General features: G+C 37.9%; 1 protein-coding gene across 1 annotated transcript in view; it reads left to right on the plus strand.

Moving 5' to 3' along the window:
• dock2 (dedicator of cytokinesis 2) overlaps positions 1–15,506 on the plus strand; it is a 104,241-nt gene extending 88,735 nt beyond the window's left edge. The window contains exons 36-51 of the mRNA XM_005810882.2: positions 3,329–3,419; positions 3,939–4,049; positions 4,584–4,673; positions 5,896–6,000; positions 6,209–6,350; positions 6,918–6,999; positions 7,158–7,242; positions 7,594–7,680; positions 8,569–8,745; positions 9,579–9,662; positions 9,761–9,898; positions 11,003–11,130; positions 13,313–13,517; positions 13,683–13,788; positions 14,356–14,504; positions 14,863–15,506. Coding sequence (XP_005810939.1) covers positions 3,329–3,419; positions 3,939–4,049; positions 4,584–4,673; positions 5,896–6,000; positions 6,209–6,350; positions 6,918–6,999; positions 7,158–7,242; positions 7,594–7,680; positions 8,569–8,745; positions 9,579–9,662; positions 9,761–9,898; positions 11,003–11,130; positions 13,313–13,517; positions 13,683–13,788; positions 14,356–14,504; positions 14,863–14,925 — 1,843 coding nt within the window. The 3' untranslated portion in view covers positions 14,926–15,506. The remainder of the gene's footprint in view (positions 1–3,328; positions 3,420–3,938; positions 4,050–4,583; positions 4,674–5,895; positions 6,001–6,208; positions 6,351–6,917; positions 7,000–7,157; positions 7,243–7,593; positions 7,681–8,568; positions 8,746–9,578; positions 9,663–9,760; positions 9,899–11,002; positions 11,131–13,312; positions 13,518–13,682; positions 13,789–14,355; positions 14,505–14,862) is intronic.
• Positions 15,507–25,336: the final 9,830 nt, after the last annotated feature.

Below are 25,336 nucleotides of genomic sequence, written 5' to 3' on the forward strand. Positions count from 1 at the left end.
GAATTTCCATGGAAATTCGCCTCATCGTAGTGATAGTCTGAGGATAAAACAGTCTGTTATCGTTGTCCAACCAATGTGGAAGTGTTCCCCACTTCAAACTGCTTTCCATTTAATGGATAAAATGGTTTTAAAACTAGATCTGTTTCGTCAGGCTGCGCCTTAACAATTCTTCTTTCCGTCTCTTCAAAACGTTTGGAAATTACTGAGTTGCTATCGACTCAGCAGGAGTGAATATTACACAGTCAAACCATGCCAACTTTATTCACAAAGCAGATTAAAGACAGCAGCCGCTGACTGAACAAAGTGCTGAACATAGAAATGAATAAAATTAATGGAGAAAGTGGGAGAATTGAACTAAAAAAATATTTAAAATGAAATACTTAAAATGTGCAATAAAAGTAAAAGCAGCAGCAACAAAACACAACATAGACAAGAAGAAACTCAAAATAACAGCTTCTATTGGGTCAAAAGAAGAGGCCTTTTGATTTACAGTCACATTAGTTAAAGACATATTGAATGTACTGAATGTTATAACAATTACACAGAAATACTACTCATCCATTCATAATGTTTTTACGAGTTTTTTGGTAAAGCAACCCACCAGGGTATTCTAGTAGGTTTGAAAATAAGAGCTTTGTTATAGAAAGCAGAATTAAAGATTCTTATCAAAGAATTATTGTTTGCGGTGTGGACTAATGGCTCATCATTACATGGCGTGGTAAGAGGCCTACATTTGTATAAACACTTGAGAAAGTGCACTTTACCCTGGAATCAGTCCTTGTGCAAGACACAACAACACAACAACTCAGACAGAAAGAGTGGGAGATTCTAACCAGCAACCCACTGGTTACAGGATGGTCCTCTACCCCCTGAGCCACTGCCACCCCACAACATATCCAACTACCATTAACTATTTGGTCTTCAGCCCAAGTCTCCTCAGAGGACCTGATGTCTTTTAATAACTCAGAAGCCTACTAAACCTTGAATAGATAAAAAATGCAAAGCAAAAAAAAGTCAGTGCTGTGCTTGCCATGGGAGTAAAGTTATGAGCAAACAAGAAGCTCACACACAGTGCAGGGAGACAGATGCAAACAGAGCCGTGAGAAGGATGAGGAAACAGACACGCATACAACTAGGAGAATCATCCCCAATCCCAAGATCTCTCTTGCCTGTATGTTTCTGGATTTGCTACAACACAAGACATAACTGAATGATTCATTAGCAGTATTCCACAGACATTGATGAAATGTTGACATCATTTGTGTTGTAGCAGGAAAATGTGAATAAAATGCAGGACAGTAGGCATGAGGATCCTCGGTGGTATTGTACAAATGGCAGCAAATGTAACTCAACTAGTTGGTCCAACCAGCAGGATGACACGGATCATGTACATCTGAAATATATTCAGTAGAAACTAAAAAGTAATGTGGTGTCAAATAGTCATTTGTGTCAGTGTAACTGAGGAAATCAAAGCAAAGAGGCCTCGCCTACCTCAGTAGGTGAGTGTTCATGATTCAGAAAAAGACTGGATATGTTGTGCAACTCATGAGAGAGCCCTAATGCACAAGACATATAAATGCTCGGTTCATATTTGCCAACAGATAACCTGATGATTCCATAAACTTTTAGGAAAATATTTACAAACTAATAAGACAAAAGATTGTCTTTTTGGAAGGTAACACAGTTCTTCAGACAAAGCAAATAATCATTGGAAGTAGTAGCTTAAAGTTCTGGAGGCTTCCCTTAATTGATGAAATTATGAAATCTGTAACGGGGTCAATACTTTTTCAAAGTACTGTAACTATTGGTGTATGGGCTGAAGCAGAAAATCCCACTGGAAAATTACTGAGATTTTTTTTTTGGAAATATTAATAGAGTTTGGTTACATGCCTCCTGCCCTCTAACATAATCATTCTGGCTTTCTTTCCTGTACTTTCTCTTTTTTTATATTTTTGGTAATTCATTAAAATGAAAATGTTTGGAACGATTTCCCAGTAAGTCCCCCTTTTTTTCGTTCCACTTAGGATAACAGACTTCAGTAAACCCCCGGAACACTTTATTGTTTACTTTTCATGGCTGCACCCGGTTTGATGATGTTGTGAATTTTTTATTATAGCTGCAGCACCTGTTTTCACATAAATCCTGCATCCTGCTAAGCAATACGTTAGGCCCAAAAAGTTTCAGTCTTTTTGTTGAGGTTTTCCCTGTTTCACTTTTCACTAAAACGATAATTTAAACCTGTGAAGGGCAAGAAATGCATAACCTGTTGTGTTTCTATATTTACCAACATATTTGACATGTTGCTGCACCTTAGTAATATCAACACGTGTTGCATTGTGCTTGCAACTGCCAGAGAGTAGGATGAAATAGTAAATGGACAAACTTGGAGGATAGTGTTACCTTATTTTACTGTGACAGTACATGCTGCAGTGACAACAGTACGGCACTACATATGTCTTGCAGACTACCTAGATGACCAATTATTTACATAGGGGAAAAGACATGATAGATATGTTTAATAAATGATGACAAATCTTGCTCTTGATAACTAAAGCAGTGTTGCTGTCAGTGTCTTACTGTTTGGAGCATGGCGTTTTTGCTTCAGTGATAAATAGGATGTACACATTCTGAACCCAGACAAACTACTCAAAATGTTTTTGTTTTTGTCTTTGTTTTTTTTTTTGATAAAAGACATAAATTCTAATGTTACGGCTCAGTGAGTAAAATATTCAAGATTACACATGTTGTATGTTTATTCTATCTTTATGTTAGAAATAGAGATGCTGCATCATCCTCTGTTGAATTCTCAGTGCGCTTTATTTTTTTAAAATTTTGATTCATTTCGATTTATTTTTTATCATAAACAATTTCACATTCTCTAAAAAGCTTCACTAGCCATCTGATGGTGAATAGTTCCCTCTTTTGAGCGTTTTCCACCCAGTCAGATGAAATTAAAGACTGCGTCTCTTAAAAGCACCTTTTTACCTGCAACCCACTCTTAATGCACACAGTGTTTTCCCTCTGGGAGTCCCTGAAAGATTTTAAAGACCATTTCTATTCAAGTGGCGTATATTACATTACTTCACCTCACGCGTAGAAAAGACTTTGTCATACTTATAAAAAAGATACATTGTGCCTTGTTTGCATATGCATACTCTTCAATGACCTTGTGCTGTGCTCATATTTCAAGGTGTTGTGTGTGGAGAGTAATGCTGATACCAGCTGTGCACTTTGTCTAATTCTTCATTTGCAGATGTTCAAGCTGCCCAACACTGGCATCTAGTGGAGTGATGTTTAAAGTAATTTCTCTGGCTTTGTGCGTGTTTAGGTATCTGTACAAATTACGAGACCTTCACCTGGAGGGCGAAAACTACACAGAGGCTGCCTACACCCTTCTGCTGCACTCCCGGCTGCTCAAGGCAAGCTACACACACACAAACACACGCCGATATGTTTTGTTGTGTAATGCTGCACCCGCTGCCTCGCTCAGCCTAATCACTTGTCTGCCTGCAACAAATGAGAGAGTTCTTTACTTGCTGATAAATGGTTGCTACGTCGCTGGCCTCCAAATGATGAAGCCCCGAGGTTAGTTTATGGTTCTGCGTTGGCCACTGCAGCCATATCACTATGGTGATTGATGTCGCACACTTGCACAATAATTGTGTTTGTGCGTGAGCGGATGTGCATGCGTGAGGTGGACTGTGTTTCACCTCTTTTGTTTTTTTTAGTTTTTTTTTAATGAAGCATAGTTTGCTTGCATGGAAAGTAATTCACATTATTAGAAACTTAAATCTTTAAAACATATGATGTAATTTAAATATTTAGCAGATGTATATTGATGTTTTGACATATATCCTGTATGTCTTGGTTATATCACAAAAGATGAATTTCATATAATTGTCAAAAGTTGATAAATAACATGTCTCTTTCTGGTCCAGTGGTCTGATGACATGTGTAGCCCCCAGTTTGAGTTCCATGGCTCCCAAACACAGCGACAACTCAAAGAAACGCTCTATGACACCATCATTGACTACTTCGACAAGGGCAAGGTTTGTACTGACGCCCATGTATGCAATTTACCATGCATGGATAGTGTAAGTTATTATTTGATACTCCGTAAGACTTAAGCAATATGTTTAAAGGTTTCCAATAAGCCGAGTGTAGAACAGTAATAAGGACTGTTATTCATAAGATGATTCATAAGAATTATAAACCCTGCTTCTATATATTAGCAGGCAACAGAAAGTTAGTAATTAAATTGTACTTGATAGACCTTTATACTTTACACAAATACACATTGTAATTTAATGACAGCTTAACAATATCTAAGCTCTTTGTTATGTGTTTTCACAATACAGGCTCATTCTTTGTGTTCAAGCAGCAAGTTATGTCACCCATTATTCACCCATCATTGTCAGTTGCTTTGAAAATAAATAAGCAAATCTACTAAAAAAGAAAAAAAAAACAGCATGAAAACTGTTGGCTCTATTACAGAAAATGATAACTTCTCTGAACTGAGTTCATCAGCAGATCGTCTTGAAACCCACTGTTCTGTTTCTGTTCTTTGTTTTTTCGTGTTTTAGATGTGGGAAGAGGCCATCACTCTGTGCAAGGAGCTTGCAGAGCAGTATGAAAATGAGATCTTTGACTACGAGCTACTCAGCAAGAGACTGGTAATAGATCATAGCTTTAAACCTCAAATCAGCCGCACAGCAGTCATGATCAATGGTTTGGCTGCTTCTCATATCCCCAACTGTCTTCTGTTTATTTTCTTTATTGATATTTCCAATGTTAGATTACTTGAAGGAAACAGCTTTGAAATAGTAATGGTTAGATTCTCCGCAGGCTGTTGCTTGTTCAGACTGTGGTGAATTAAAGTTTTGAGAAACTGAGTCAGCCTCTGAGGTTCATTTAGGTCAGGAGTGTCAAAGTCATTTTTATTTTTGGCCACATCAAGACTGTTAATGCTCTCAAGGGCCGGTTGGGCCAGAATGGATTGATAAAACCCATGGACAAACTGTTAAAATATTAATAAATACCAATCGATAATTACTTTTTAACATTGAATATCTTTTCACTTATATCAATCCCTCCAAAATTTAGCAAATTGTTTTTGTGATTTCTTGCAGTCAAACTCAGATTTTGTGGTGCTAATTTAGAAATATTTGCAAGAAATTCTGTAATATTTGCATTTATGTATGACAAGTCGTAAAAGGCAGCAGTGTCGTAAAAGTAAGAAGTACTTTTATCTGCAGGAGGGAATTAGCGTCACTTAAACCAAATGCTTTGACCATTTCTTTTGGAAAATGTTCAAAAACTCAGTTTTGTATTTGTGTAAAAAAAAATCCAGGAATCTGTTGATTTTGCAGGAATATCCACAATCCTGGAAATACAAAAAACTGGAGGGATTGAACTATGTCTAGAGGGCATTTCAATCACCATTCTTTACTTACTTGAAGCTGCATATAAACCTGCTGTGATAGTATTTTCTGTGACTGCTGTTTCTTATCTCGAATGCACCAGGTCACATCCTAACTTGTAGCTTCTCTCTTCTCCTGCTGTTTCCCTCACACTCCATATATCTCACAGCTTCCCAAAGAAAAAACACCCATTTTCCAACAATGGAAAAAACTACTCCTTTTCTCCTTCTATGACTGCAGCCGCGGCTCTCTCAGCTATTGCTGAATTTATGTGGTTATATAAATGACAGGCATTGCCCTTGGATAAGGTGCTGGGTTTTTTTCTGCATCTATCATCCTCACAGGTCCAGCATTCTGCTGATGGTAGCTTTGTCATTGGCGTGAGCTGATTAAACTGGCCTGACTGCACACATTGCACATCTGAAACTCTCCCCCCGGACACATCCTTGGTTTCTCTCTTTATCTCTCCCTGCAGGAAAAACAAGCCAAGTTCTACGAGAATATTATGAAGATCTTGAGACCTAAGCCAGACTACTTTGCAGTGGGCTTTTATGGACAAGGCTACCCTCCTTTCATCAGGGTTTGTAGTTATATGTCTGGTGCAAATCACTAAAATTAAGGGGTATACCTCAATTTTGTGTGTTTTCTAAAAAAGAAGCTGTTAAATAATGTAAATGCAGTAAAAGTGCAGAAGTAAAAGTGAAATTTTTTGTACTCCATAAGATGCAAAGCCTATTTTTTTTGTACAAGTAGCACAACTATTATGCGTTATTTTCTTCCTGGTTCAGAACAAGGTCTTTATCCATCGAGGCAAGGAGTATGAGCGCAGAGAGGATTTCCAGAACCAGCTGATGAGCCAGTTTCCCAGCTCTGTGCGCCTTAACACCACCACCATGCCGGGAGATGACATCAAGAACTCTCCACTGCAGTGTATCCTTAACGAAGCTAATCTGCTTTAATCTTTATAAGTGCATACAAAGCAGGGAATATAAATGGAGCAGATGGACTGGAGCCTTCCAAGACCAATGAATACAGAAATGCACATTTAATGGCACATTGCAGCTGTGTGGTGCTAATAAACAATTGGGTCACTCAAGTCAAAATCGCTTTTAGGTAGGTCTGCCCACCTTCAGCTGGGAAAGCATTTTATCTCTCCAAGACTTAAGATTTTGAACTTTGAAAATGCAAATATATGTTTTGTTCCTGAGATATGAGGACACATTTTTCATGCTGTCTGTAGGCAGCATGTAGGCTATGTGGAGATGTATTGTTTTATAAAATATATAATAAAAACCTCTTTGTTTAAAAGGAAATGGATGCATTAAATCTCTTTGTGTGAGGTCTTTTACTTTTCTGAACACAATTGTTTGTTGCATTCTTATAAATCTCATCTATAGAGCTCAAAAAATATAAATTACATAAATCAAGGTGGCAAAAGTATAGAAGGACAGTGTGTGTCACATTCAAAGTATTATTTTCCTGAGCATTTTGAACCAGATATCCAGTGTTTCACTGTGCAACCAGTTCTGGAGATCCCTCCTCGCCTGAAAAACAAGCCAGTCCCTGACCAGATCATCAAGTCAGTGCTGTCTAACAACTCATTTTAACACAAAGAATTGTGCATTTTTGCAAATATTGATAGTTCTGATTATTGTAATTTTCTACATCATTCTCTTGGTTTTTTTATGCTTTTAATTAGTTTCTTATTTTCACCCTGGTCTCTGATTCTTTCTGTAGCTTCTACAAGTCCAACTATGTGCAGCGTTTCCATTATTCAAGGCCTGTGAGGAAAGGACCTGTGGACCCAAACAATGAATTTGCTGTGAGTTACTCCTTAAAAGTCGATTCGTAGCCTCAACCACTGGGACTGTGAAAGGATTTCAAGCGCTGTTGTAAATTTGCATTGTCTTCACTCTAAAATAAATAATTCCTTGCTTACTGGATAACAGTTTTATAGATACTGCAGGCTGAACAGTACGCAATTAGAGGGTATAATACCAGCTCATGTGTAAATATTTCAGAAGAAAAACTGAGATAATTAGATAAAATGAAGGGGGAAGTGTTTGATAAGAGTTCAGACTGTTTTTACAAAATAGAATAAGGTATTCACAAGTGTCAGAAACTTATCAATAGTTTCTCCTCTTTTTCTCTCTTCTACTCTGTTGTGTTTCAGTCCATGTGGATCGAACGCACCACTTTCACCACTGTGTATAAGCTGCCCGGGATCCTGCGCTGGTTTGAGGCTACAGACATAAAACATGTGAGTCTGAGGGACGTGTGGTTTTACGCTATGTTTCACTTTAATCATGTTTAAAGGCGGCCTATCGTGCTTCCTTGAAGGTTAGGATAGGTCTACGGGCTATGCAAAATATGTTCACTACATTTTTTGCACAAAATCATTCTTGGATAGTAAGATTTAAGTCTGGTCAGTTCTGCCTATTTTGGTCAGCGGTAAATCCAGCTGACCAAATGCACTGAAGCTCAGCTTGAGTTGGTAGGTGGCAGGCTGGACTCTACTTGGGTTGCTAGGTGAGTGGTTGGACTTGGCTCAGGTTGCTAGGCAACAGTGCAGTGCCAGTCAAATGTGACTCAACAACTGGGGGGTTTCGGAAACGGCTCATTTTCCAGTGATCAAAAAAGTGTCTAGGCATTTTTTTTAAAGCACTTCTTTTTAGAAGCAGTAGAAAGCCAAGTGGAAGTCCGAAAATGTGCAGTATATAAATTTTGCAAAATATGTCCTTTGATTTATTTGATTTATGTATATATATTCAGATTACCTTCCTGATTTTTATGTCACAAACCATGGTGGCGGTGGACTTCTGTTTTTCCACACTAAGAAACTATTGAACAGTATACAGATTACGTCTCTGTTCAAGGCAGAAATAGCCAGATTATCTAAGTATTTTAAATTAAGGACAAATGCAGTTTTGATCTTTTAAAAATACTGAAGTTGGCCTTCAGTTCAAGGAATGTAAATCAGATTACTATTTCTCTTCCCCAACCCTCCCCCCCACGGAGACGACTGTCCCCTACAACTTGCCCCCGGGACAATAAACCACATGGCAAATTTTAAAAACACACTTTCTTCATTAACAACCTTCATTTGCTGATTTTATTTTCTCTTCTTTCCATCACGGTCCTCTTCCAGACTACTTTGTCTCCACTAGAGAATGCCATAGAAACCATGGAGTCCACCAATGAGAAGATTCTGACCATGATCAACCAGTATCAGGCTGACTGGAGCCTACCCATCAACCCACTCTCCATGTTACTCAATGGCATTGTGGATCCAGCTGTCATGGGAGGCTTTGCTAAATACGAAAAGGTATTTCAAATACTCCCTTCTTTCACTTGATCATGATTTACTTCAGTGGGTATAAGTCCATATTAATTTTAACCCTTGAGCTTTTTAACATTTTGCTTCTGCTAACCTACAAACTGCAGTGTGTTTCTGGGTGATTTGATATGACAGACAAACACAGAATAATACCTAATTGTGATGTGAGATCTGATCTGATTGAAACTGGAGTGAAAAGAATGAAAAGAAAAGAATCATTAAGAGATGATTTCAATCTCTTAATGCTGAAATCTAGAGGAGACATGCGTTTGGGACAAGCTTTTCAGATTTGTATTTGTAAAAACATTAATCATGTATCATGTTCCTTCACTACTTCATTACTTTGTACTGACCAGTCACATAGACTAAATAAATACATATAATAATTCATCAAATACATGACATAAATACAAAAAATCATTGGGTATAAATACTTCAATAAGACACTGTAGAAAATTATTTAGTAATAATTGCAGTCTGAGAGTCAAGAAAAAATTACTAAAGCAAAATTAAAAGCCAGAATGTTTCCTTAAAAATGACTGATCTTCAGGAGTTTGGCTGTAGATCAAAGGCAGTACTGACAAGAAATTAATATGTCAACTCTTTACATTGTCCTGAAGCTTTGACAAAGATTTGGGACAAATTTTGCAGCCGTTAATTTTGTCAAATATGTTTTATTTTTGTCTGCGTACCTCATCCTGAATAATAGCTTGTGCTAAAATCAATACCTTTTGAATTTAAAACCCAACATTGCATTCTGCTACAGCTGATATTTTATGTGATATTCTTTAACCAAATCCTGAATATTTCTTCTCCGTCAGGCATTCTTTACAGAAGAGTACACTCTGCAGCACCCAGAAGATCGAGAGAAACTTCTCCGGCTCAAAGACCTCATCGCATGGCAGGTACAGAGCACTTTCAATCAAATATATGGACATCCACCATGTTTGTGGTCTTGCTTCTGTGTGTCTGTTCTGTTTACATCATAAATGTTCATATGTAGATCCCGTTGCTCGGTGGAGGAATCTCTCTGCATGGGAAGAGAGTAACAGACGACCTGCGACCTTTCCATGAGCGCATGGAGGAGTGTTTCAAACAACTGAAGAAAAAAGTGGAGAAGGAATATGGCGTGAGAGAGTTGGTAAGAATTAATTAGAAATAATATAAAGGGAAAAGACATAAAATTGCTACTTGTGATATCCACAAGTCTGCCCCTGGAAGGCTGGTTGCAAGAGTTACTGTAATGGAAATTTATAATGAAGTTATAAATTAGTCTGCTGAGGCAAACTACTCTAAAATACTCTTTAACCTCTTGAGTGGCACAGTAGTTGAGTTTTGTACTTTTTAAATTTCTCTATGGCCAAAATAAAGTTGAATTGATTTTATTTAAGTGTTTAAAATATCTGACCTCTATAAGAAATGACACTGATATAGAACATGATGTCTTGTTTTATTTAGTCATGGTTTTCTGTTATTTAATTTTCAGATTTCACTGTAGATTCTTAAAAAAAATTTCCTTGTCTTAAAAATTATTCTTGCTTTACACCAAACTCTTCCTATTGTTTTTATGCCCTTGGATTTCAACCATATGCTCATTTGAACCAGTTAGGGTAACATCCAGGAAATGTTACATTAGACTTCAGTAACATGAGACATTTATGTTTGTGATGGTAGGCTGTGGCTTGCCTCTCTAATTACTTATCGTGTAGATAGCTTCTAATGACCCTTTGCTACAGTCCATTGCATCATCCTCATGTTTTCTTTTTTTTTTCCGATTGCGAAAACCTTGATTTTAGTTTCGTCCAATTTTCTTTGCCGCAGTTCTAGCAGCTTTTAACCTTTTGTTATTAATCTGATTGGAAACATGGCTGTGAAAATTGTCTCACTTCACGGTCACAACAAGTTCTCAAATTTTTTCTCATTTTGTACGATATAGTGCCAATAATGTGTGTGTTAGAAATGATTTCTTATTTCGGGATTTGTTTCACCACACTGTACACTCTGATAAAAAAAAAATTACTTAAAAGGTTTTGTAAAACCTTCTTACACACCTTTATCAAAAGTGGCAATAATTTAAAAAGTTTTAAGAAAAGTATTTTAAAAAACAAAAAATAACAAATTAATGCTGTTTATTGAGACAGTATGTGATTTTCTGCTTTACATAAGTGTTTTTCTTGTGAAGGTGAGCTACCATTTATACACAATCAGTACAACATTTTTTTTTGATTTCTCTGTGTCTCTGCAGCCAGATCTGGATGAGAGAAAGTCTACTCGTCCTCGCTCAATGCTGCGCTCCTTTCGACAATCCATCATCTCCATCTCTTCACTGCAGGGATCTGAATGTGGAACCCCAACCAAGACTCATGCAGACAGGTAGATTAAAGGTTTACAGCTTTTTTTGACATTTAACCTGTCATCTCAATCTGCAAAGATGCATTATTTACCAACAAAACAATATTGACGTCAACACTGATAAACACGCTGCTAAAAAGTATTAAATGAATACTTTTAGGAAGGAAACAAATCAGCTTGCAATGGAAAAATTAATTTGTACTGATACAGAGTGGGTAATGTCTTGGAACAAATGGATTCCACTTCATTTCATGGAAATGAAACTAATCAATCCTTAAAGAACTAAATTCAAAGACAACCCAAAAATCTATTTATTGTACAAACTGATAAAATGATACTCAGTACATTTTTAACCTCCATATCTCTGAATACATGCTTGACAAGCTCAATTGTATTGCAACAAGGCCTTGTTTCCAGAGCAACGTCCTCCCAATTCTGGACCAGGATGTCACCCAGTTTCTGGGTAATCTGAGGTACAACCTGACCTGAACTGAACATATTATGTCCCAGAGGTTTTGTACTGGATAAAACATAAGCTCTTTTGAAATGCTGCTTATCTGCTTAAACACAAGAAATGTACAGTTTGGTAAATTTTGCAAAAGTAAAAATCAGATGTTTACTTTGTGGCTCTTGGTTACCAGAAAACACGCTCATCTCTTAGCAACAGATTAACAACAAACATTTTTATTGTTAAAAAAACACAAGATTTTTCCTGCTCTCTTGAAATACTGTTTATCTTATACTACTTAAGAATTGTGCAGTTGTTGAATTTTTCAGAAAAGTTTGTTTTTTTTTTCATTATTTTTATTTTTATCATAGTCATTGGTGGTGAATATATTATAAAACATACATTCAACACAAAAATAAAAATCTGATTTATAGTTTGTGGTAGTTAGTTACCAGAAAAAAAAAACGCTCATCCTATGCTTTACTATGGCATTCGCCAAAAAAAATAATCAAAACCTTATATTTACTTAATTAATTTAATACCCTTTTTATATTTGGCTTCAGAGACCAATACAGACCTATGTATGAAATTTTTTATTCCATATCTTCCATTACTGAATAAATCCTCCCATACCTAAATTTATTGAGGAAAGTAATCCTCTCCATTTTATGATTCCAATGTATTCCTCTTTTATTGGCGAGTCCTTATTTTGCCATCCCCTCATAATTGCTTTTGTACCAGCTGCTAACATTATTTTTAGCAAATATTTGTATTCCAAGTGCATTTTGAATAGCTCCTCCAAAATATATTATGAGAATCTATATTCTGTATTCTGACCAATAATTAAGTGAATAATTCCAGCCTTACTGTCCTCCTGCCAGTAAGGCTGGAGGACTTAATAATCCCAAAAGACATGAAAATGATCTGCCATATGGTTTCCACACTCCCTCCAACATTGTCTTATGTGTAATTAGCCATTTTTAGTTTTGCTTCTAGGGGTAATAAAGAAACGAATAATGATATTTCCATGTAAATTCCCTCCGTCTGCATGAACAACCCTGTTACTTAATGGAAGCCAGCATTTACCTCCCCAAATCATCACTTATCCCCACTAAACCAGCCATGCTGGATGATGAAATAAGCCTCATAGCCTCCTTCACAGCTCCTGACATCATTTCACATGTGTCATTCATGCAAAAGGTGAACCTTCTCTCCTGTGTGAAAGAGATCAGAGGGCTCCCTAGAGGAGCTACCCTCATAAAGTCCCAGCGGTGTACTGCGGGAAGTCATTCTGCAGGGTCTGTTAGAGATCATCCTTGTCCTATTGATAGGTGTGCTATCCACCTTCCCTAGAGAAACTGCCTGCCTCACAGGCAGGAAACACAGCAAATGTTCTGTAGTTTGACTATCATTGTAACCTCTGTAGAGACGAGGTTTTGCCTCATACTGGCAATAGTAACACTGACCATCGAAAAAACATGTCTGACCTCCAACTTGTAAACTCATTCCTGTTAAGGCACGTGTCTCATTTTTGCCCCTCTACTGCAAATGTTGCCAGTTTTAATAACACTAAAGTTACTTATACTGAATAACAATCACCTCTGCTACTGAGCGGACAAGATCAATATATTCTGGGTGTTGAATGGACTTGAGGCTACAGTCTGAATAAAGCATTCCTTTAATTTGTCTTTTGAGTAGTCTGTATCCTAACATAGTATTTTATAACTTGTGCCTTTTTTCTGTGTCTCTTTTAAGGGACATCCCTGAGTCACCAAATGCCTGGTCCTCCACTCTGCCCCGCTCCAGCGGTAGTGTTAGCGTGAGCATAGGTGAGGAGGGTGTGGTGACGGTGGGTGATGCAGAGGTCAAACTGAGGAAGAGCAAGAAGAAGAAGAAAAGAAGCAGCATGATTTTCATCTCAGAGGAGAGAGAAAGGACGAGCACGCTGGACTGCAAACGGGTGAGTGTTATTGGCTGTAGAACAAGACAGAAGATTATAAGGACATGCACGTCAGGAGGAGGAGGGGAAAGGAAGAGGGGGAGGCTGAGTGTAAATACTCAAGCCAGAAAATTCAGAGCCTTTGCTGAGCTGCTGTTTAGTTTTCTGATCTCTGTCTCCCTCTAGCTGTCCAAGAAGCAGGAGTTCCGCAGCGACACCAACCTGTGTGAGCCAAACGCCGAAAACATGCCACTGACCAATGCCAACTCGCGATCCCTGCCAGCCATCACAGGTAACAGAAGCACTGAATCATCTGAGCCTGGACAGTGATGTCAAAACAGAAAGTCATGGCCTGAGAGAAAATGTCAGGCTGAAAAAAAACACAACCCAGGCCAGGGTGGGGAAAAAAAGACATTTCCACTGCTGGCAAGCATGGAAACGTGGCTCTGAAATACAACACACAGCCAGATGTGAAGCAGGAAAAAAACAAATGTTGTAATGTTTTAGAGAAATGCACCAATACTGTCCAGTTTCTGTCATTTTATCACTTACATGACCTTGCACTTGTAGTGGTGCATCACAGCACTGTTCACTGATGCTCTGCTGGCTTTTTGCCACGTTCAGACAAGCTGAGCCAGCACAGGTGGCCAGGTTAATACACTAACTGTGATTAGTACTGCAGGCCACATCTGAGCAAACACACTTCTTTAGCAGTAGCAGATAATCATCAGCAGAACAGCTTCAAGAGCAAAAATGTTTTCCCAAAAGTATTTTAATGAAGAAAAAAAACACACAGTAAATGCAGAGGAGTTGTTTTTAAGATAATAAAGCACCGAGTCGTGCTTCTTGGTTTCTGTAGGTCTGTCTTTGTCCGTGGCTGGAGGGGGAGAAGAGGTGGACGCAGCCAGAGCCAAGAGGGACAGCAAGAACATGTCTCCCTCCGGGACATCTGACCGAACAGCAGACAGACGCTCAAAGGGCGTCATTAACCTGCTCTTTAAGTCCAAGGTAGACAAACATGACAACACGTTTAATCATTTACAGTGGCATATTAATTAGACATTTGTAACCCGTAAAAAACATGTAAGAGTTAAAGAGAAGTTAAATTATTCAGTAGCTAAATCAATTGAACGGTGCCTTGCAGTGCAGGACATTTTTACGGTCTTCATCCATTTCTTTGAACGCATCATTTGTGCTGAGATCCAAACGTACTTTGAATTTACATTTTCAGCTCTCTTAAATCAAAATTAAGCAAAAACAAAAAGGTGAAAGATGACATTCTGTTCATAAGCATTTATTTTGATTGCATTTTGCCTTCATTAATGACAGTTATATTTACATTAAATTGTCATGCTTGTTTTAACAGAGCTCCAGATCAGAAGATCCAAAGCCCAGTGATCCAACCAAGGACGCTGACAATCATTTCTGAAATGGCCTTCGATAATCTTCTGTTTGCCTTATTCATTTATCTGCACATATTTTGCGACAAGGTTTTAAACCTCCTTCCATATCCAAATTTCCACATCACTCTCAGTCTGTCTGTCACTCCCAGCATCTCTGCTGCTTAATTGAATTGATTCAAACTGTCAATAAAGGCTTTTTTTTATTGGGAGACCTTTTTTTTCCTGGTAGTTTGAATGACACTTCACAGAAACTAAATGCCACTTTGCAGCTTTTGAATCAATTAAGCTTCTACAAGAACAAGCAAACACAAACCAGCCATCTGATGCTGCTGATTAAAAATCTTCTTATACAGGTTTCAGCCCAGCGATGACAGACAGTAATGAGAAAGTGATAATTCAGTAAAGCGTAAAGGGTACCATGTCCTCACGTAGGACTCCGAGCTGGAATAATATGGCAAACAGCTTTGATGCACTGAAAAAAAAAAGTCGACAAACAGGGAGATTAATCTGCTGTTCTGTTTTTTCATTCTTTTAAATCCATTTGACTATTTTTGTATGTTTGAGGTACTATTTGTGAAACATTTCTTTAAAATAAAGTCAGACTGTTGTACGTTTTGTGTAAACCAATTCAATATGCTGTGATGTTGGGTTCACTTGCAAAAAGTCTTCATACCCCTTGCACTGTTTCATATTTTCTCATATTACAACCACAAAGTTTGACATGAAGTTTTTTCTCTTGCGTTAAATTGGGATTTAATCTAAAAGACCATCTGGGAAGAGCACGTGTCTGCACAGTGGAACGGAAAGGATGCATAATTAAAGAAATTTATCTGTGAAAAATCTGAAAACTAAGGCATGCTTTTGCATTCAGCACTGCTGACATAATATTTTGTAGGAACACATCTTTGTGGGTGTTCCTCCAACAGCATTGCGCATAGACAAATTTTATTATATATTGTCATTTGCCCTAAAGCTCAAGCAGATTAGATGGAAAGTAGTTATGAACATGCATTTTTAAGTCTTTCACATGTCGACTGACATGTTCTCCTTGCCTGACCTTTCGGTTTAGTAATTAGATGGTGCTATACTTTTTTCATTTTCCACTGATGGATTAAATACATGTAGTGGTCAATCAGTTGTTCAAGGATCAAGATATTGTTTTATAACCTAATTCTCCTTTACATTTCTCCATAACTTTATCCCTGACCTGTGTAATGTGTTTTTTTTTTTACTTTCACAATGCTATTTGCATTTTATTTAGCAGTGTCAAGAGTAGAGGGGTGTGTAAAGAAATGTCAACTACATTTTATGATAAAATCTCAATAAATTCACCAACATTAGTGGTGATAACATTATGCTATTACAAAGCCCATTTCAAAGAAGTTGAAGCCTAAAGTTTTTATAATAGAGCACTAACCTCATCATCTACTGGCCTTTCACAGGACTGGCCACCTGACCTTAACAATACAGTCAGGGATTTTGTTTTCATTTACTTAAGCTTTCTACCCTGAGGCGAGTATGGTGTCCCTCTTTTTTGTGCTAAATCTGGAGCTTGAAACCTTTGCTGTGTAAGGTTGTTTTTAAATTTGTAATTTGTTTCTGCGCTTGTAGATACTGCTCCGGGTTTACAGTGAATAATTTACTCTGTGAACAGGACCATTAAAAATGAAAGAGCAGCCCAAGATAAGGCCAGTCAGCAAGGACGATGTTGGTGAACCACACCACGTCTGAAGAGCTATTTTGGGCCAAAAGGAAGAAAAAAAAAACGACAAGCAGCTCAGTGGGTGGTGAGCAGATTTATTCCTTTATCCTTTCAAAGAAAAAAACAATCTGGGAGACACATAATGGCCCATAGGTCGGTTGTGCAGCTTAAAGTTTGGTACCTGTGGGTTGGTCCTGGCTTACTTTAAATCCGCACAGCTAAACCACTCAAAGCCCTGACAGATAGTGAGAAAATGGAGTGGGAAGGATATTGGCTCTCATCCTGCCTTCTTAATTTAATTTAGTGACATTTTAATAAAGACATTTTGCTCAGTTGTTGAAAGGAGCAGACAGACAGCTGCATTAGATGAATATAAATTAGTAGTCTGCGTATTCAGACAGGAAGCTAATACCTCCCCTCCTCTGCTAAAGTGACATAAAGTGAGAAAATATAATTTCAGATGAATCTTTTTTAATGATGCATGGATTGGATGGGTATCTCACATTTGCCCTCTGGAGATTTTATTTCCTCATGACTCTCTCTTGGCTCTGTACTTAGGAAGTACATGTAGTCAGGAGGTGATTAAGAGCAGTCGAAGCATGGCTTCCCTACCTTATTAATGCTACCATTAGCTGCTTTCACACTGACCACAAGGCTTCCCAACAGCCAATTTAAAGTTGCACAGTAGCCATTTAAAAGTCTTGCAAAGTCCTGCCCTGTGACTCTAGTCTGGAACATGGAGGTTTTGATTAAACCACGACACCAGTCAGTGATTTCACTGCCAAAGACATACATCTTACAAAAAAGATGGATTGAGTGGCTGGCAAAGTGGAAAGAAATGCAGTTTATTCTCATAGGAAATAATGGTGGTGCATTGCTTGAGTGATTGTGACTGATCACCAATGAAATTGTTCTGAACCATCTGTGAGTTCATGAAAAACATGTATATATATAAATGTGTATAGTATGTAAAACAAAATTTCATGACAACATGAATAACAGCCTTTAAATGCAAGTAACAATTCTTGTTGGCAGGAGAATTCTCAGATAGGTAATCCATCATATATCCTGCTTTATAAATGTGGCCTCTGTCTTTGACAGGAAGGAAATTATTTCCTCCTGGCTCATGGTTTTTATTTGCAAAATGTTTTTGATGCTGTAATTAATAAATGTCATATTATGGATGGACAGGACTGCACAGTGGCGCAGTTACTAGCACTGCTGCTTTGTGGTAGAATATGTCTGGGTTTGTATTTGGGCTATGGAGTTAGCTTTTTTTTGTTTATGCTTGAATACAGCTAAATATTAACAATAAAGCTGAAAACTGATAGATATTCAGTTTTTCTTTATATGCCCGAGAACAGCTGCAATTAACCTGATTCCTGCTGGGTCTTCATTAGAATAAAGAGCATTTGATGGCAGAAGAAAAGAGGTAGTAATTTTAATACAAAGATGCAAAACTGTATTGCAGTGAAAGTTGGTAAAATTCCAGCTTGCTTCAAGGCAATTAGAGATTATACCTTTACTTTCAAGGTTCTGTCTGAATGAGACCCAAAGCTGTAGTTAAAGGATTTATCCACTAGGGGGCAATAACACATAGCCAAAAACTTTCAATTATTCGACCCTCTACATGCTGGTGGTTAATGTCGGAAGGACAAGATGAAAGTCTCCAAATGTACCAATAGGTTCTGCTCAATGGACTGGTAATATTTGCACATAACAAACATAGATGATCAAACATGCCCTCAAGGTGTGGTGCAAGAGTCTGAGAGGTAAAGAAGTGGATTTTTCTGTCCAGAAAGTTTGAGTGTTTGTTCACTCTGGAAAGACAAGCTGTCCCTATGGGACTAAAAGCCTCAGTGAGTTCTGACTTCTACCTGTGATTACAACCACAAAGCAACGTCAGCTACTGTGTCATGATATATTTCAGCACACATCCCTGACAGGCCAGCATCATTTTCAAGTTTACACACGTCAGCTATATTTTAAAAGGATAACTTTTCTGTGGATCCGGTGTATTTATGAAATACTGCTCCACTGCTGACCACTGAACCCTGGAGCTACAAACAACCTTGCAAGTGCTAACAACTTGTAATACCTCTTGAAGTTTTGGCTTAACTTCTGGCTAAAAAAAGAACAAAGGGCACAATGAGCGGTATCCTTTATGTTTTATACATGAAATGCATTGCAGCTTCTGTTTAACAGTCAAAAGGCAAGAATACAGTTAAACTCATGGACAGGGGGCAGTTGTGCTGTTCTTGCAGACTGGCTTTTCTCAGCACTATTTTGAATTAAGCCTCTCTTGTTCTTGCCAAGGTCTTAAAGTTTAATCTAGTGGTCTTTGGGGTGTTTGTAAAGGAGTGAAATGAAGGAGTTGGCGTCAGTGGCATCTTGTAATTTTGTCCTTGGACACAGATCAAAATGAAGCACACAATCTCCTCGTTCATATTTTTAAGTAAAATACAAATGTGTTTTCCCATTTGTAGTGAGAGATTAAGTTCTGCTTTCTCTTGGAATCTGTTTTGCAAATTCTAATTGATAGTAGCACTCTTACCATAAGTGGTCAGAGTTTACATTTTCAGCCTCTAGAGTGCAGTGTTGAAATATTCCAGCGACAGACTCTCTCGATCAATTCTTGTCTAGCAGAAGTCGATGTGTTTGGAGCACAAAGTGTTGAATACCCTACAGAACTCTGTAAATCAAGGCAGATAACATGCCCAACCATCCTCACCCTCAACTCCTTTAGTGTCAGTTTCCTTTCCTCCCCACGCCTCTCTGTAATTGCCTGACTTTTCCTTTGTCAACTCTTTTCCCCTCTCTTGACTCATTCTGGCCTGTTTTGCCCTCCCCAATGTTATTCCTTCTGCTCTCTCTGACAAACAGCTGATAGGGAAGCAGGCACCAGAACAGTAGTGTGAGTTTTAATGGGTCTCCCTGATAAAGCCCTATCTGACAGCTAATCAAAGAAAGCCAGGTTGCTCACATTCCTTGGTTGTATGGGGTCACTCAGAAGGTTGAATGAAAGTAATACAAGAGGTAAAATGTCTGGCTGCAGTCTGTGCTCTATGCATGTCACATTTGCCTGTGCAGCACTGGGATTTGGGAGAAAAATAGTCTACAGATTCTATAGTGCCTCTGGAAAACAGAATAAAAGGTGAAAGATAAGATACCTTTGCAGTAACACAATAACAGCAGAAACTGAGAAACCTTTACCAATCATTTCTGACTTTTACCAGAAGTGTCTGTTTATATTCACTGTAATTTACTGGATTGAAGTGAAAAAGCGATATTTATTTTGAATATAAATCATTGCTTCATTTGGTTGTAGAAAAAAGAAAAAATCTGTGTAAACTACGAAACTATCGAGCCCAAACACAGGGAGATATGCAGTGCAGCACATCTCCCTGAAGAGCTGTTAACCCACAGCCCAGAGGGGTTATGGTGTAGAGAAGAGACTTTAAATAGACTGAAAAATGACTCAGGCATTAAGCGTTGTAAAATAGATGAAAAGGGTGTTACCTCTTTGCAGGATTTGCAGGGTGCAAGAGGACAGTAGGTCAGATTATCAAAGCTTCTCTGGATGGTGTCCTGAAAGGGGGTGGGGGTGTCATTTTGGGTTTAAGTGGTTCTCCTAAGGGAGTTCAATGCCCACATGGAAAACATTGGTCAGGAGGTGTGTGATTCAGAAGAATTACCTCCTCAACGTGAACCCAATCTCTTTTGTTGTTGGGCTAATATGAGAGATACAGAATGTCCATAGCTAACACCAAAACTTGATCGACTTTGTAATTGTATCATCAGACCTGTGGTGTTATGCTTTGGAGACCCTCAGGTGAACAGAGAAGCTGTGAACTAATCACCACCTAGAAGTGAGTTGTATCTAGTGGCAGGGGAGGCTGCTTTTTGAATATTTGACTAACTCATATTGAACTGTTTCATATTCAACATTGTGTGCAAAAACTAACATACTTCCAACAATTTTCCAAGCTCTTGTTAGAAATGTATTTTTCTCAAATATCGGAACCTAAATTCAGTCTTGATTTTAGAACTGAAACAACTATCCAGCTCCGTAACACATTTATTGTCTACAAGACGATGTGAGGTCAGCACCTTCTCCTTGGTTTGTTCGGACAGCTCACCAGCGGTTGAAATTAAAGTCTGGAAAGTAGAGTCCGTGTCAACTTGAAGCTCGTTTCATTAAAGAGAAACTAACAAGCATGACTTTCACAGGTAGCAGCAGGGTTCAACAGCAGCAGAGTGGTATCAGTGGGTTAGACATCAACCACGTAATTGGTGATAGTTGTACTGTCTGCAAGTTGATGCAGTGAGAGAATCCACAGGAGAGCTGTTTGTGTGTATGGGTGATCTGTGGCACTAAATTCCCTATCAGATGTCTGGTTGGCATAATGACGATCATGATCTATGTGTGCCAGCCAAACAATGGCTCACACAAAGAGGAGATGGGGACAGACGTAGATGGACGTGAAAGGATTTGTTTTGGTAGACAGAAAGATGCTGGTTTAGAATCAAGATATATTGGGATTGAAACAATGTCAATACAATTCCGCTTTAATTAAAAAAAAGAAAAATGTTTTGCACACAGTGTGGAAAAGGAAGTCATAAATGTTTCTTGCTTTCGGAGTATGTACATTTTTAGAGAATGTTTGTTACTTTCAGAATCACAGCTTTAATCACACTAAAACTAGTAGGTCTAAACAATTTGGGAATTCTTCCAACATTTGAGTTAAATGAAGATATGTCTGTGAGTGTATTTTAAGGCAACACCTCAAACACACTGCTTTCTTGTGTGACATCTTCATACGATAAGAAATCAGCCAAGATGTCAGAAACAGAATTTTCACAAGTGTGATTCATCCTTGGGTACAATTTCCAGGTGTCTGAAGGTCACATTCAAACAATTCAAACAATTATTTGACAATTTAAGCAACATGGCAGCATCTATGCATCGTACCATTCAGGAAAGGGCTGGTTCTGTGTCCAACAGATGTTTGGGTAAAAATGTGTATCAACCTTGTGAAGATGCTGGCTGAATCTGAAGCCTCACAGATTATATTCTGTAAACGACTAAGGGAAAAAGAACAAATTCTTAAGTTATGTGTGGTTCCATGAAATGAAACTAAAATTTAATTTCCAACCACATAGGGGAAGGCAAGAGGGGAAGTTGACAAAGCCCTGACCTCAGTAGCATAGAAACATTTGCAGGTGAAGCTGAAAAGGTGTGTGAGAACATTGAGACTAAAAACTATATAAGGAAATATTGTGCAATGCTTACAGAATATCAGGAAATCATGACCCAAATCATCCAGTTCAGAGTTCAAATCTTTTTACATACCTGGTTTTAAGTGTTGTCTGCATCAACATGCTGCAAATGTTATATTGTTCCTTTATATTCTGTTGACACATACCTTGTATCTTTCTAGTGTTAAATTAAATTCACTTTCATGTAAAGCTCCATTTATCTTTGAGATGTTGGATGCAGCTGTGTTCTTGTGTCTGCAAATTGCCTTCCCTTCAAGACCGTGATGTGTGGTTCTTCACTCTGTCAAGAGATATGGTCAGCTTAACAACATACGGTGCTCAACTGTGCTTGAAAACTGGCCTGGCTAGTTAATATCAAGATTTGAGGGTATTTGAAGCTTTTTGTGGTATTGACAATCTGTAGTGTAAGATTAGTTGTCCTGTCTTTTACCTAAATGAGTCTGTTTCCTTCTAACTCTGACCAAGGTACTCTACTCATCCATCGATTTTTAAAGGAGAATTATTAATGTGCAGGGAATTTGTGGGCGAGGTGTGTTTAACTCTATGAGGATATTTCTTCTTCTTGTGAAGTTTTCCATTTTCATATATCAAAACATTTGCGAGACTGGGCTGCAAGACCAGTAGCTTAAGTCTAGATTCTCAGACCCATACATCTCAGCACATACAAAGGAATATGGAGAAAAAAAAAAAAAACATTAATTGCTGCTGCAGTTACATCCCTCAACAGCCGAGGCATTTTTATAATCCATTTCTGATTTTTTTTCTTGTCTCTTTAGAATATTTTCTATTCTATTCTGTTATACTCTAACTACTTCAGCTCATCCAGGGGACACCTGATGAATTTGTTTGTACAACGTTAACAACATGTTCTGTTTTGGCCTCCTTTTGGGGAAAATCCTCCTTTGAAAAAGATTCTGGCATGACTTTGACTGGCTTCTTTCAATGAAAAGAAGTAGCAGCTTTGTTCTTTGCTTTTTTTCTAATACACAAGCAGTTTTCTTTTTTTCCTAACTGTTAGCCAAGCTTCTCTGCAGAGTTGTTTTCACAATCAAATTTTAGTTATTTCCCACAACTCTTGGCCATAAGTCAGGAATGAAACATCAATCAAAATTAAAAGGCTAATGTTTTTTGGGCTCAAAGGTTTTTTGTTTTGTCTTGTTCTTACTTATCCAGATTAGAAATGCCAGCATCCCCTCAAAGATATAGAAGATAAGGAGTTACTCTTTGGGGGCTTTTACTCACCTTCAAGAAGACTCTTAGTCCTAGAAAGAATGGCTCCCAGCAGCCCGACTCACTTTCAGCTGTATGCCCTGTGGGAATTAAAAATGATGTGCTACCTTCACCTCTGACAAATTCAAGTCTATTAATTTAGATTGCTTAGCCTGCTTGGACCGACCTCACACCTAGGCTGCGGATTTCTTGTTGCTTCTAGTGGGTATTTTCTTTCTGACTCTGTAATCGATCTATTATGGTACGGTGAGTTTTAAGTTGGTTGGTTGTGTGGGTTTTAGGTTTCCTCTTCTTTCTTGTTCTATATGTTTTCTCCTGTTATTCTCCCTCATTAGATCCCCTTAGCTGTTTCAGTTTCAGGCTTTCGACACCCACTGCCATCCGTCAGTAATCAGAACATCTCCCAGTCATCCAGCAATCACATTCCCCGTTTCTCTCAGTTCTTTGTCAGATCCTCTTGTTGCTAACCCATGTAAAGTTCCTAGTCTTCCTATTTGTAATTCTATTTCTATTGCCAGCGTTTTTGAGATCCTGCAGTTTAAATATTTTACCCCTCCCCAGCATTTTTAATTTAATAAACTTAAATAATTTGTCCTGTGTGAGAATCAAATGCTTTTGATGTGTGATTAAGGGCTTGTGTAAAAATGTGGTCATTATTAGAAAACAGTTCCAAGTTGTCATTAATGTAAAATGGCTCCAGTGATCCACTGGTGAAATGAGCGTATACGTCCTGGGGGGAATTACCATGGGTATCTGACTGTCTGCTCTCTGATTAGGCAGTCGCCACTAGAGGCCTGGTTGCCACAGTAACTGTCCTCTGTCACCTCATCGTCTTGTTCGCTTCCTGCTGCTCCTCAATATCTACACCGTTTCTGCTCTTTTTAGATGGTTTTCTTTTCTTTCCGTTTCTGAAGGAGAAATGTTTGCAAACACGCTCTGCATGTGTTTTAGTGCCTTTATTTGTATTGACAGGAAGTGTTTGTGTGTGTAGGGGTTTGTGTGTGTGTAAGTGACAGGGCAGTTGTGTTATCAGTCTCCCAGGGTGGCCATTGCTTTCCCTGGTGATGGACGGTGATGCCAATCTGTTGCAGCAGCTAAAGTCTGTCAGTACCAAACTGAACAGACAGAAGGAAAAAAAGACTTTCCCACATTATTCTTTATTCTCTGCCAATATTTTTTTTTCTCTCACTGAAGTTTATTCATCTGTTTTTATTTATTTATTTTTGTTGCTTTGCAAGTGTGATCAGCATGTTTCTTTCACTGCTATTCTTAATTAAAAACCAATAAGAGTGAGCGTTCTTAATAGGTCTATGGATTAGTTAAACTGGAGCTTAGACTGGTGAGAAATCTTACATTATGCTTAGGTTTTATTTAATAAAAATAACTAATTCTGATGTTAATCCTTTTAGAGCTACTTTCATCTGCAGTAAGCTACCATGTTACTTTGTCATAGATGTCATTAGTTTTTGTCGCTGACTTGTTCAACTTCTGCATTTAGTTTAATGGCCTCTTTAGAATCTCACCTCAGGATTTCAAGTTGTTTTTATCAGGCCATTATCTTGTAGATTGACTATACTTGTGATTATTATCCTGTATTATTTTAGCAATTCTTAAGCAATCAGGGAGATTTCTTCACACTAGAATCAGGAAAAAATTGTATTTCAAGTTGGCTAAATGACATCAAAGTGCCCAAGTCTGTTACTATAAAAAAACTGCAAATCATCCATCTTTTCCATTCATGCTTTATAGTTTGGATTAAATACAAGTGCTGCATGTGATTTCCATCCAGCATTCTGCTTTGGCTTAATCTGTTCAAAGGTGATTGTTCTGGAAGTGTTGTGGTTTGTTCAAATGGAAAAGAATATGTTGCCACAGCCAAAAGATGCCTGATGACACATGCAGGCAAGCCATAGTCATTCAGTCATGATTCTTTGCATTTAACATGCTAACAACAACTTATTGTCCTAAATTCTCCTTGTTTTTCTGTTTGTTTGTATCTTTGAGTGCTGTATTGGTTGGCTTTAGACATATTCAACTGTAAACTAGGATGCTTACATTTTCTGACAATGATTGCACAGAACTGATCAAAGATTTGGTTTGAGCTTGTCTATTTAAAATCATTACACAACAATAAAAACACTTGAAAATGGTCTATGAGGTTTATGAATAAAAGAAAACTACTTCATTTGACACCTACAATTAAACATATTTTTTAAACCACTTAG

The sequence above is a fragment of the Xiphophorus maculatus genome, chromosome 23, assembly GCF_002775205.1.
Source record: "Xiphophorus maculatus strain JP 163 A chromosome 23, X_maculatus-5.0-male, whole genome shotgun sequence".
NCBI lineage: Eukaryota > Metazoa > Chordata > Actinopteri > Cyprinodontiformes > Poeciliidae > Xiphophorus > Xiphophorus maculatus.